Consider the following 12,706-nt stretch of genomic DNA (forward strand, 5'->3'; position numbering starts at 1 on the left):
TTTCTGTCACTATGGCTTTGTCTTTTCTGGACTGTTCATATAAATAGAATCATACAATATGTGGCCTTTTGTATCTGGCTGCTTTCAGTTAGCATAATGTTTTCAGGGTTCATCTATGTTGTAGCATGTGTCAGAATGTCAATCCATTTTATGGCTGAATTATTTTTCATTTTATATATATATATACACACACACACACACACACCATGTTTTGTTTATTCATCCTTCTCTTGATGGACTCTTGGGTTGTTTCCACCTTTTGCCTGTTGTGAATAATGCTGTGGTAAACATTGGCACACAAGTATGTGGGGATTATTGTCATTTTACCAACATTATGTCTCTCAATCCATGAACACAGACTGTCTTTCCATTCACTTACATCTTTAATTTTGTTACCAATGTTTTATAATTTGCAGTATACATGTCTTACACTTCTTTTGTTAAATTTATTCCTGTGTATTTTTATTCTTTTAATGCTATTATAAATGAAATTGTTTTCTTAATTTCATTTATGGATTTTTCATTGCTAACATGGGAATATAATGGATTTGGGGGTATTGATCTTCTACCTGCAATATTACTGAACTCATTTATTCGCTCTAATGGTTTTTTTCATGTAGATTCCTTTGGATTTTCTATATAAGATCATGTCATCTACAGAGATAGTTTTACTTCTTCCTTTCCAATGAAGATGCCTTTTATTTATTTTTCTTGCCTAATTGCCATGGCTAGAACCTCCCTTAAAATGTTTTATAGAAGTTGCAGAGCAAACATTCTTGTTTTGTTCCTGATCCTTGGGTGAAAGCTTTCAGTCTTTTACCATTAAGTATGATATATTATACTCAGTTTTAAGTATTAATTGATATTAATACTTAAAAGGAGGAGAGAAAAAAGAGAATATGTACATGTGTTTTGGAGGGATGGAGTTAGACTTAATGATTCATCTAGAGCTGCATCTTCCATAATAGTAAGCCACTAGCCATGTGTTGGTATTTAATTTATATTGATCAAAATTCAATAATATTTAAAATATAGTTTCTCTGTTTCAGTAGTCACATTTCAGGCACTCAGTAACCATGTGTGGGTAAGTAACTCCTGTATTGGAAAAGGCAGATTATTTTACACTTCCATCATCACAGAAACTTCTTTTTTTTTTTTTTTGCGGTACACAGGCCTCTCACCGCTGTGGCTTCACCCGTTGCGGAGCACAGGCTCCGGACGCGCAGGCTCAGCGGCCATGGCTCACGGGCCCAGCCACTCCGCGGCACGTGGGATCTTCCCGTACCGGGGCATGAACCCGTGTCCCCTGCATCGGCAGGCGGACTCTCAACCACTGCGCCACCAGGGAAGCCCCAGAAACTTCTTTTGGACAGTGTTGATGTAGCAAAGTTAAAAACTCAAAATAACCAAGTAAAATTTTAAATAAAAGTAATTTGGGGGGGATTTCCCTGCAGATAACAAAGCACTGTCTAATTAAAGCAGCATAGTTCTTGTCCCAAACTATATTAGATCAGTGGACTACAACTCATCTTTGCTATATGTTATATAATCTGATTTTTTTTCCTGGTCAGGTTTATTATACAGTAGTTGTTCTTAGTTATGACTTTATGGGACTTTTTCCCCATTAATATTAAGATTTTTTTTAATATTTAGAAATTTACCACCAGTTCTTAAGTGTCTTTGGAATTTCTTCCTTTTACCCAAATTATTGCCATAACTTCTTTATCAATTTACTTTTCTCCAATTTCTCTCCATTTCTGTTACATACTGCCACAATTCTTTTTCTGGAAAATCTATTAAACCTACTTGATGCTCCAAAACTTTCAAGAGCATCATTCTCATTCATTCTCATTCATCAGGGAAGCAGTCAAGACCTTTCACAATCAGGCTCCAATCCACTTCTAGTTTCTTCTCCAGCTTTCCCCCCACCCCGATACACAATCCCATTTTGTTAATAGGACTAAATTCAAAACCTGGGAAGTACTAAAATTACAGTTCTCAAGAAGTATTCTAAATCTATTCTTTTCTATTTTTAAGGGGGAAAAATATTTTGTCAGTAAAATATTACATTGTCTAAAGATTGACCTCTCTTCTCTCATTTTATACACAGCTTACCTCTCACGTTATCCTGTTAATTGAGAGTGATAAACCCATAAGCCAAGCATTTCTTTCCTGTTGGAAGCCACATTTTGTAAAGCTATTATAAAAAGAAAACTAAGCAAATCAACCATTTTGTAGTTTTGCTGGAAACTATATAGCTTTTGAAAATATTACACCAACATTATTTTTTTGTACATTTACTGTTAATAAAGTGATACTTGTAGAATAATTGTGGTTTTGATAATGTATTCTTGGCATTTAGAAGCCCAGTTTGAACGTGTTTAATGACGTTATTGAATTGTCTCTATACATGAAATTATCAGACAGGTTCAGGTTATTAAGCATATAGGAATAAAGTCATCTGGGGTTCATATGGCCTTCTCACTTTTCACCTTTGTTAAATTACTCTGTGCTACTGGGAATCCTCACCAGATATCAATACATCATGACTTGGCATTAAGTGAAGCGTCAAGGATGTTTACTAAGTACCTACCTTTTCTTTTTTCTTTTTTAATACAGCGGTTCTTATTAGTCATCAGTTTGTATACACATCAGTGTATACATGTCAATTCCAACCTCCTAATTCATCACAACACCACCCCCACCCCCCCGCAGCTTTCCCCCATTGGTGTCCACACGTTTGTTCTCTACATCTGTGTCTCAGTTTCTGCCCTGAAAACTGGTTCATCTGTACCGTTTTTCGAGGCTCCACATATGTGCGTTAATATATGATATTTGTTTTTCTCTTTCTGACTTACTTCACTCTATATGACAGTCTCTAGATCCATCCACGTCTCAACAAATGACCCAATTTCATTCCTTTTTATGGCTGAGTAATATTCCATTGTATATATGTGCCACATTCTCCTTATCCATTTGTCTGTTGATGGGCATTTAGGTTGCTTCCATGACCTGGCTGTTGTAAAGAGTGCTGCAGTGAACATTGGGCTGCATGTGTCTTTTTAAATTGTGGTTTTCTCTGGGTATATGCCCAGTAGTGGGATTGCTGGATCATATGATAATTCTATTTTTAGTTTTTTAAGGAACTTCCATACTGTTCTCCATAGTGGCTGTATCAGCTTACATTCCCACCAACAGTGCAAGAGGGTTCCCTTTTCTCCACACCTTTTCCAGCATTTGTTGCTTGTAGATTTTCTAATGAAGCCCTCTAACTGGTGTGAGCTGATACCTCATTGTAGTTTTGATTAGCATTTCTCTAATAATTAGTGATGTTGAGCAGCTTTTCATGTGCTTCTTGGCCATCTGTATGTCTTCTTTGGAGAAATGTCTATTTAGGTCTTCTGCCCATTTTTAGATTGGGTTGTTTGTTTTTTAATTTCGAGCTGCATGAGCTGTTTATATATTTTGGAGATTAATCCTTTCTCCATTGATTCATTTGCAAATATTTTTTCCCATTCTGAGGGTTGTCTTTTCATCTTGTTTATGGTTTCCTTTGCCGTGCAAAACTTTTAAGTTTCATTAGGTCCCACTTCTTTATTTTTGTTTTTATTTCTGTTACTCTAGGAGGTGGATCAAAAAATTCTTGCTGTGATTTATGTCAGAGAGTGTTCTTCCTATGTTTTCCTCTAAGACTTTTACAGTGTCTGGTCTTACCTTTAGGTCTCTTATCCATTTTGAGTTTATTTTTGTGTATGGTGTTAGGGAGTGTTCTAATTTCATTCTTTTACATGTAGCTGTCCAGTTTTCCCAGCACCACTTATTGAAGAGACTGTCTTTTCTCCATTGTATATCCTTGCCTCCTTTGTCATAGATTAGTTGACCATAGGTGCGTGGGTTTACCTCTGGGCTTGCTATCATGTTCCATTGATCTGTGTTTCTATTTTTGTGCCAGTACCATATTGTCTTGATTACTGTAGCTTTGTAGTATAGTCTGAAGTCAGGGAGTCTGATTCCTGCAGCTACGTTTTTTTCCCTCAAGATTCCTTTGGCTATTCGGGGTCTTTTGTGTCTCCATACAAATTTTAAGATTTTTTTGTTCTAGTTCCATTAAAAATGCCATTGGTAATTTGATAGGGATTGCATTGAATCTGTAGATTGCTTTGGGTAGTATAGTCATTTTCACAATATTGATTCTTCCAATCCAAGAACCTGGTATATCTCTCCATCTGTTGGTGTCATCTTTAATTTCTTTCATCAGTGTCTTATAGTTTTCTGCATACAGGTCTTTTGTCTCCCTACGAAGGTTTATTCCTAGGTATTTTATTCTTTTTGTTGCAGTGGTAAATGGGAGTGTTTCCTTAATTTCTCTTTTGGATATTTCATCATTAGTGTATAGGAATGCAAGAGATTTCTGTGCATTAATTTTGTATCCTGCAACTTCACCAAAGTCATTGATGAGCTGTAGTAGTTTTCTGGTGGCATCTTTAGGATTCTCTATGTATAGTATCATGTCATCTGCAAACAGTGGCAGTTTTACTTCTTTTCCAATTTGTATTTCTTTTATTTCTTTTTCTTCTGTGATTGCCATGGCTAGGACTTCCAAAACTATGTTGAATAATAGCGGTGAGAGTGGACATCCTTGTGTTGTTCCTGATCTTAGAGGAAATGCTTTCAGTTTTTCACCATTGAGGATGATGTTTGCTGTGGGTTTGTCATACATGGTCTTTATTATGTTCAGGTATGTTCCCTCTATGCCCACTTTCTGGAGAGTTTTCATCATAAATGGGTGTTGAATTTTGTCAAAAGCTTTCTCTGCATCTATTGAGATGATCATATGGTTTTTCTTCTTCAATTTGTTAATATGGTGTATCAGATCGATTGATTTATGTATACTGAAGAATCCTTGCATCCCTGGGATAAATCCCACCTGATCATGATGTATGATCCTATTAATGTGTCGTTGGATTCTGTTTGCTAGTATTTTGTTGAGGATTTTTGCAGCTATATTCATGAGTGATATTGGTCTGTAATTTTCCTTTTTTGTAGTAGTTTTGTCTGGTTTGGTATCAAGGTGATGGTGGCCTCACAGAATGAGTTTGGGAGTGTTCCTTCCTCCCGTTTTTTGGAAGAGTTTGAGAAGGATGGGTGTTAGCTCTTCTCTAAATGTTTGATAGAATTCACCTGTGAAGCCATCTGGTCCTGGACTTTTGTTTGTTGGAAGATTTTTAATCACAGTTTCAATTTCATTACTTTTGATTGGTCTGTTCATATTTTCTGTTTCTTCCTGGTTCAGTCTTGGAAGGTTATACCTTTCTAAGAATTTGTCCATTTCTTCCAGGTTGTCCATTTTGTTGGCATAGAGTTGCTTGTAGTAGTCTCTTAGGATGCTTTGTATTTCTATGGTGTCTGTGGTAACTTCTCCTTTTTCAATTCTAATTTTATTGATATGAGTCCTCTCCCTCTTTTTCTTGATGAGTCTGGCTAATGGTTTATCAATTTAGTTTATCTTCTCAAAGAACCAGCTTTTAGTTTTATTGATCTTTGCTATTGTCTTCTTTGTTTCTATTTAATTTACTTCTGCTCTGATCTTTATGATTTCTTTCCTTCTGCTAACTTTGGGTTTTGTTTGTTCTTCTTTCTCTAGTTCCTTTAGTTGTAAGGTTAGATTATTTATTTGAGATTTTTCTTGTTCCTTGAGGTAGGCTTGTATAGCTATAAACTTACCTCTTAGAACTGCTTTTGCTGTATCCCATAGGTTTTGGATCGTCATGTTTTCATTGTCATTGTCTCTAGGTATTTTTTGATTTCCTCTTTGATTTCGTCAGTGATCTCTTGGTTATTTAGTAATGTAGTTTTTAGCCTCCGTGTGTTTTTGTTTTTTTACATTTTTTCCCCTGTAATTCATTTCTAATCTCATAGCGTTGTCATCATAAAAGATGCTTGATATGATTTCAATTTTCTTAAATTTACCGAGGCTTGATTTGTGACCCCGGAGGTGATCTATCCTGGAGAATGTTCCGTGCGCACTTGAGAAGAAAGTGTAATCTGCTGTTTTTGGGTGCAGTGTCCTATAAATATCAATTAAATCTATCTGATTTATTGTGTCATTTAAAGCTTCTGTTTCCTTATTTATTTTGATTTTGGATGATCTGTCCATTGGTGTAAGTGAGGTGTTAAAGTCCCCCACTATTATTGTGTTACTGTTGATTTCCTCTTTTACAGCTGTTAGCAGTTGCCTTATGTATTGAGGTGCTCCTATGTTGGGTGCATATATATTTATAATTGTTATATCTTCTTCTTGGATTGATCCCTTGATCATTATGTAGTGTCCTTCCTTGTCTCTTGTAACAAAACACTCTTTATTTTAAAGTCTATTTTATCTGATTTGAGTATTGCTATTCCAGCTTTCTTTTGATTTCCATTTGCATGGAATATCTTTTTCCATGCCCTCACTTTCAGTCTGTATGTGTTCCTAGGTCTGAAGTGGGTCTTTTGTACACAGCATATATATGGGTCTTGTTTTTGTATCCATTCAGCAAGCCTGTGTCTTTTGGTTGGAGCAATTTATCCATTCACGTTTAAGGTAATTATCAATATGCATGTTCCTATGACCATTTTCTTAATTGTTTTGGATTTGTTTTTGTAGGTCCTTTTCTTCTCTTGTGTTTCCCACTTAGAGAAGTTCCTTTAGCATTTGTTGTAGAGCTGGTTTGGTGGTGATGAATTCTCTTAGCTTTTGCTTGTGTGTTAAGCTTTTGATTTCTCCATTGAATCTGAATGAGATCCTTGCCGGGTAGAGTCATCTTGGTTGTAGGTTCTTCCCTTTCATCACTTTAAGTATATCATGCTTCTGGCTTGTAGAGTTTCTGCTGAGAAATCAGCTGTTAACCTTATGGGAGTTCCCTTGTATGTTATTTGTTGTGTTTCCCTTGCTGCTTTCAGTAATTTTTCTTTGTCTTTAATTTTTGTCAGTTTGATTACTGTGTGTCTCGGCGTGTTTCTCCTTGGGTTTATCCTGTAGGGGATTCTCTGCACTTCCTGGACTTGGGTGGCTATTTCCTTTCCCATGTTAGGGAAGTTTTCGACTATAATCTCTTCAGATATTTTCTCGGTTCCTTTCTCTCTCTCTTCTCCTTCTGGGACCCCCATAATGCGAATGTTGTTGTGTTTAATGTTGTCCCAGAGGTCTCTTAGGCTGTCTTCATTTCTTTTTATCCTTTTTTCTTTGTTCTGCAGCAGTGAATTCCACCATTCTGTCTTCCAGTTCACTTATCCATTCTTCTGCCTCACTTATTCTGCTACTGATTCCTTCTTGTGTAGTTCTCATTTCAGTTACTGTATTGTTCATCTCTGTTTGTTCTTTAATTCTTCTAGGTCTTTGTTAAACATTTCTTGCATCTTCTCGATCTTTGCCTCCATTGTTTTTCCGAGGTCCTGGATCATCTTTACTGTCATTATTATGAATTCTTTTTCTGGAAGGTTGCATATCTCTACTTCATTTAGTTGTTTTTCTGGGGTTTTGTCTTGTTCCTTCATCTGGTACATAGCCCTCTGCCTTTTCATGTTGTCTGTCTTTCTGTGAATATGATTTCTGTTCCACAGGCTGCAGGATCTTAGTTCTTCTTGCTTCTGCTGTCTGTCCTCTGGTGGATGAGGCTATCTGAGAGGCTTGTGCAGGTTTCCTGATGGGAGGGACTGGTGGTGGGTCGAGCTTGGAGTACCTACCTTTTGAGAAGGCTTAATGGTGAAAATCTCAAATACCTTAAATCAGAAGTCCATAAGCTCACAACACAAAAATTTATACTATATTACATATTAACACCAAAAGGACTGTATAAGTATACTGACCTGGAAATGTTTTCCAGAATAAAATTTCAGGCTATTTAGAAATGAACAAATGGACAAAAATAGAGCCCAATGTAGCAGTTTGGGGATTTAGCAAAAGCCATATGCCAAGGAAAATTTATTAACTTTAATGGGTGTTTCTAAAAATAGAAAAAGTAATAAGCACAAATGAATTACGCATTCAACTCAAGAAGCTTTAAAAAGGGCCTAAGGAAAGAGTAAAGAATTGATAAAAAATAAAAGCAGAATGTAATAGCATAGAATGTAATAAATCAGTGATGTTAAAAGTACTTCTTTGATAAAGACTGATAGACTTTTAGCAAGTCTGAGCACGAAAAAATATAGATGATACAAATAACCTTTAGAATAAGAAGAGTGGTATAGCTGCAGATACAGATTTTATTTTTACTCAGAAAAAAGAACTTCCAGGGCTTCCCTGGTGGTGCAGTGGTTGAGGGTCCACCTGCCGATGCAGGGGACGCAGGTTCGTGCCCTGGTCCAGGAGGATCCCACATGCCGCGGAGCGGCTGGGCCCGTGGGCCATGGCCACTGGGCCTGTGCGTCCGGAGCCTGTGCTCCGCAATGGGAGAGGCCACAACAGTGAGAGGCCCACGTACCGCAAAAAAAAAAAAGAACTTCCAGTCAAGTTGGCAGGATATGCATATGTATAACCCTCCTGCACTCTATAGGCATATAAATCATAGATTTATATATATATACACAGATATATTGTGTGTATGTATATATGTTTGTATATATATGTATGTGTATATGTGTGTGTATACACACATATGTATAACATAATTTCAAAAACAAGAAAATCTCTTCAGTTGAAAAAGAAGATGAAACAAAGTAGCAATTAGGTTTGTATCCATTACAATCATAAGAATTAAGAGCCCAGAAAAGTAGTAGAGATGAGTTTCAAAAATCCTCAGGAGGGCTTCCCTGGTGGCGCAGTGGTTGAGAATCTGCCTGCTAATGCAGGGGACACGGGTTCGAGCCCTGATCTGGGAGGATCCCACATGCCGCAGAGCAGCTGGGCCCGTGAGCCACAACTACTGAGCCTGCGCGTCTGGAGCCTCTGCTCCGCAACAACAGAGGCCGCGATAGTGAGAGGCCCGCGCACCGCGATGAAGAGTGGCCCCCGCTTGCCGCAGCTAGAGAAAGCCCTCGCACAGAAACGAAGACCCAACACAGCCATAAATAAATTAATTAAAAAAAAAAAAAAAAAAAAAAATCCTCAGGAAAAAAACCCCTAGCTCCTGCTTTGGACCTGAATTAGGGGTTGCTTCTTATAGTATGGTGAAGAAAACAGACTACCTTACATGGATTTCATTATTCTGTTGTTTCATTATTTTATTACTGTATAACAAACCACCCTGAAACTTCGTGGCTTTAAAAATAATTCATTACTTCTCATGATTTTCTGGGTTAACTGGATAGTTCTGTTTTACACGATCTTGGCTGGGGCACTGGAAGAGACTGGAAGATCCAAAATAGACTCATTGACCATGGCCGGCAGTTAGTGCTAGTTGCCGGTTAGAGGTGCAGCTGGGGCTTTTGGCCCGGGGTCTTGATGCTCCTTCATTTGAATCTCTTCATAGGATCTTTGAGCTTCCTCACATTATAGCTTCTGGATTCTAAGAATGTGCATTCTAAGACAAAGGCAAACACTCCAAGGCATCACATGACCTAGATTCAAAAACCACAAAGCATTTGTGCCACATTCTTTTTAACAGAGGTCATCTAGAACCTGCCTAGATCCGAGGGAAGGGGAAGTAGATAACATCTCTTGATGGTAGGATGGTTCAATCATATTGCAGAAGAGCACTTGGGATGGAAGGATGGGATGCATCTAGAGATGAAGTTTATCACAATCCCTGTTTGACTTATTAGTTTGGGTATTTTGCCCAGAAATGTTAAAGCAATGATTTGAATCCCAGTTAATGTGATTCCAAGCACTATTCAGCCTTCACCAGTGGCGTTTGCTATGGGAATTACTTCTTCCAGGAGGAGACATGGAATAAATTAGAAGGAATGAGAGAAAGTGCTTGGTCTGTATGGTGTAAGCAAGAATGTGAATAGTGAATCAAAGTTGGACATGAAATATTTAACTGAAATTTGACAGAGGAAGTAATAAAGTAACAGATGTGGAAGGAGGAACTTGCAGGATACGTAAAGGAAGGAGCAAGTCATTCAAGTGTGATGGTATATAAGGCTCATGAAGAGGTGAGAAACATGTTAGAATGAAGTTGAATGATGAGTTTTTGAGAATTTTGGAGCAAGTATGTTATACATGGGCTCCATAAAGATCCATCTATGTAAAACACATTAGAATGATTTGAGCAATGGAGAACAGTAATCTAAGAGATTGGGTAGATTACACTTGCAGTAGTCCAGATGAGTTAACAAAGGCTTTTGAAGCAAGGTAATAGCAATGAAAATGAGGGGGTGATGGTTTTCAGGAAGAAATGAAATATTTAAGTCAGTAAGAATTGGCAGCTGATTAGATGTGTGGATCAAGGCAGAGAAGAGAGTCAAGAGTTCAGTTCAAGCTGAATGTACTCTTTCTGTATGTGAAAGTCACAATATCATGAGTGTCAACTCATTAATACATTTGTATTCTTCCATTCCTTGAAAATCTTCCCTAAAACTGTTAAAATCAAGCTATATTATTTGATTATTATCACATTTAACAGGTTTTTATTAAGAAATCATGCAAAAATTATGTCTTGCTATTTTAAATTTCACACTCTAAATTTCTGTGCTACTTCTTTTTTTTCCCCCATTAGGTTAATGGCACTGATGCAGATTATGAATATGAAGAAATCACACTTGAAAGGGTAAAAACTATTAATTATCTTAAGTTTTTATGCATAAACCTGTTGCTTTAAATAACTCTTTAAATATACTGCTCTTTCATATAGGATCCAAGGAAGATCACCCTTCAGAACCATATAATATTAGTTTCTTTAATGAGTCCACGTATAAAATTAGCTGTGGCATTTTCAGAACATGTTGCTTTTCTTTAATAACCTTTATTTTTTAAATAAACTTTTTATTTAACATAGTTTTAGATTTACAGAAAAGTAGTACAGAGAGTTTCCATTTACCCTGGACTCAGTTTCACCTATTATTAACATCTTTTCATTACTAGAATACATTTTTTTCAACTAATGAACCAATAGTGATATATTATTATTAACTAAAGTCTACTTTATTTGGATTTCCTTACTTTTTATGTTTTTCTCTTCCAGGATCGCATCTGGAATACCACATTACATTTAGTTATGATGTCTCCTTGTGCTCCTCTAGACTGACAGTTTCTCAGATTTTTCTCAGTTTTTAATTTTATTATTTATCTTTCACATAGTAAAATACTTATTTTAAATAAGTATTTAATATCCTAGTAATATGGTCATTGTATCAGTTTTGTTTCCCAGCAAGATAAAAACCATAGATTTAATGGAAAAGACCTTATTGAAAACTTCTTATGCATTCCCCCAGTCAGAAAATAATTTAAGGATACAATTCAGATGTGTAAATTTTCTTGATGTATTTTCCCCTTAAGAATATCTGCATTTAATTGATACTGTATTTTAGCAGAGCCACCTTGTCTGACCAGCATTTTTGGGAAATGAAGTGCTCTGCATAACTGAATTTTCTAAGTAACTGAATGTCTGTATATTTAAAATCCTAGGTAATTAGATTTGTTTATGTTTGAAGCCAGAATAAACTGAATAAAAATAGACTTCAGAGGGATAATAGATTTTTATTGCCTGTTTACCTGAATTTGGGCCCACCTGTTCAAGTGGCATGGATGACTGAGTCTTACAAGTAAATAGAGTATTAATGTATTGTACACATTTTAATGTGGCATTTTGTTGGTTTTTTCCCAGCTTTATTGAGATTTCTTCACATATAGTCCTAACTTTTTATCTTATTCATCTTTTCATTTTTTCCCAGTACCTTTTAAATTCCTCTATTTAGTCAGAACTGTACATTGTATTTTTCATTGATTAAAGAGCTTATGTACCAGGAATTGGGGAGATGTTGTTAAAGTATAAAAACTTGCAACTAGAAGATGAATAAGTTCCAGAGATCTAATGCACAGGTGGTGAATATAATCAACAATACTGTATTATAATCTTCAGAATTGCTAAGAGACTAGATCTTAAATGTTCTCACCACAAAAAATAAATGGCAATTATGTGACCTCATACAGGTGTTAGCTAAATAAAGCTAAGGTGGTAATCATATTGTACTATATAAATGTATCAAATCAATATGTTGTATACCTTAAACTTACACAAAGTTATTTGTAATTATATCTCAATTTTTTAAAAAACAAGTAAAAACGAGAACTCGAATACCTGAGTAACTTGGTAGCCCCATACAACCTATTGATACTATTATTGATACTCTAGTAACTCTTGAAGAGTTTAGACTGAAAAAATTTTTTTATTAAAATAAAATTTTAGGACATGTCATAGTCTAGTGAAATTCTAAGCTATTTAATACAAACAGTTTAGTAATAGATCCAGATATACCCACTTATTTGAGCTGCCTGAAAACCAAAGTTAGAACATTCTTGCAAAAATAAACGTTTAATACCTTTGCTTAGATCAGTTTTGCTTTTTGTAGCAGTAGAACCCTTTCTTCAAAGAAAATATTATTCCAAAATCTAGTACGTAAATAAAATAAGCAAGAAGTGTAATGCTACTTTGGCAAAATTGACTGCTGTCAAGAAAGTACACCAATGTTAAGTTCTCCAGTTGGACTTTCAGTATTAAAAACTGCCTTTTGCTGGTCAGGTGTCTTGGTTAAACACATCAAGGATGATGGCTGTGTTACTTAGCTC

At 36.0% G+C, this 12,706-nt stretch overlaps 1 protein-coding gene across 8 annotated transcripts in view; it reads left to right on the forward strand.

The window, feature by feature from the left end:
* The window catches only part of DLG1 (discs large MAGUK scaffold protein 1), a 287,224-nt gene that overhangs the window by 151,890 nt on the left and 122,628 nt on the right, over positions 1–12,706 (forward strand). For all 8 annotated transcript variants that reach the window (XM_032629957.1, XM_032629959.1, XM_032629960.1 and 5 more), the window contains one exon: positions 10,638–10,688. In XM_032629957.1, coding sequence (XP_032485848.1) covers positions 10,638–10,688 — 51 coding nt within the window. The remainder of the gene's footprint in view (positions 1–10,637; positions 10,689–12,706) is intronic.

Source organism: Phocoena sinus, chromosome 4 (assembly GCF_008692025.1).
Source record: "Phocoena sinus isolate mPhoSin1 chromosome 4, mPhoSin1.pri, whole genome shotgun sequence".
NCBI classification, from domain to species: Eukaryota; Metazoa; Chordata; class Mammalia; order Artiodactyla; family Phocoenidae; genus Phocoena; species Phocoena sinus.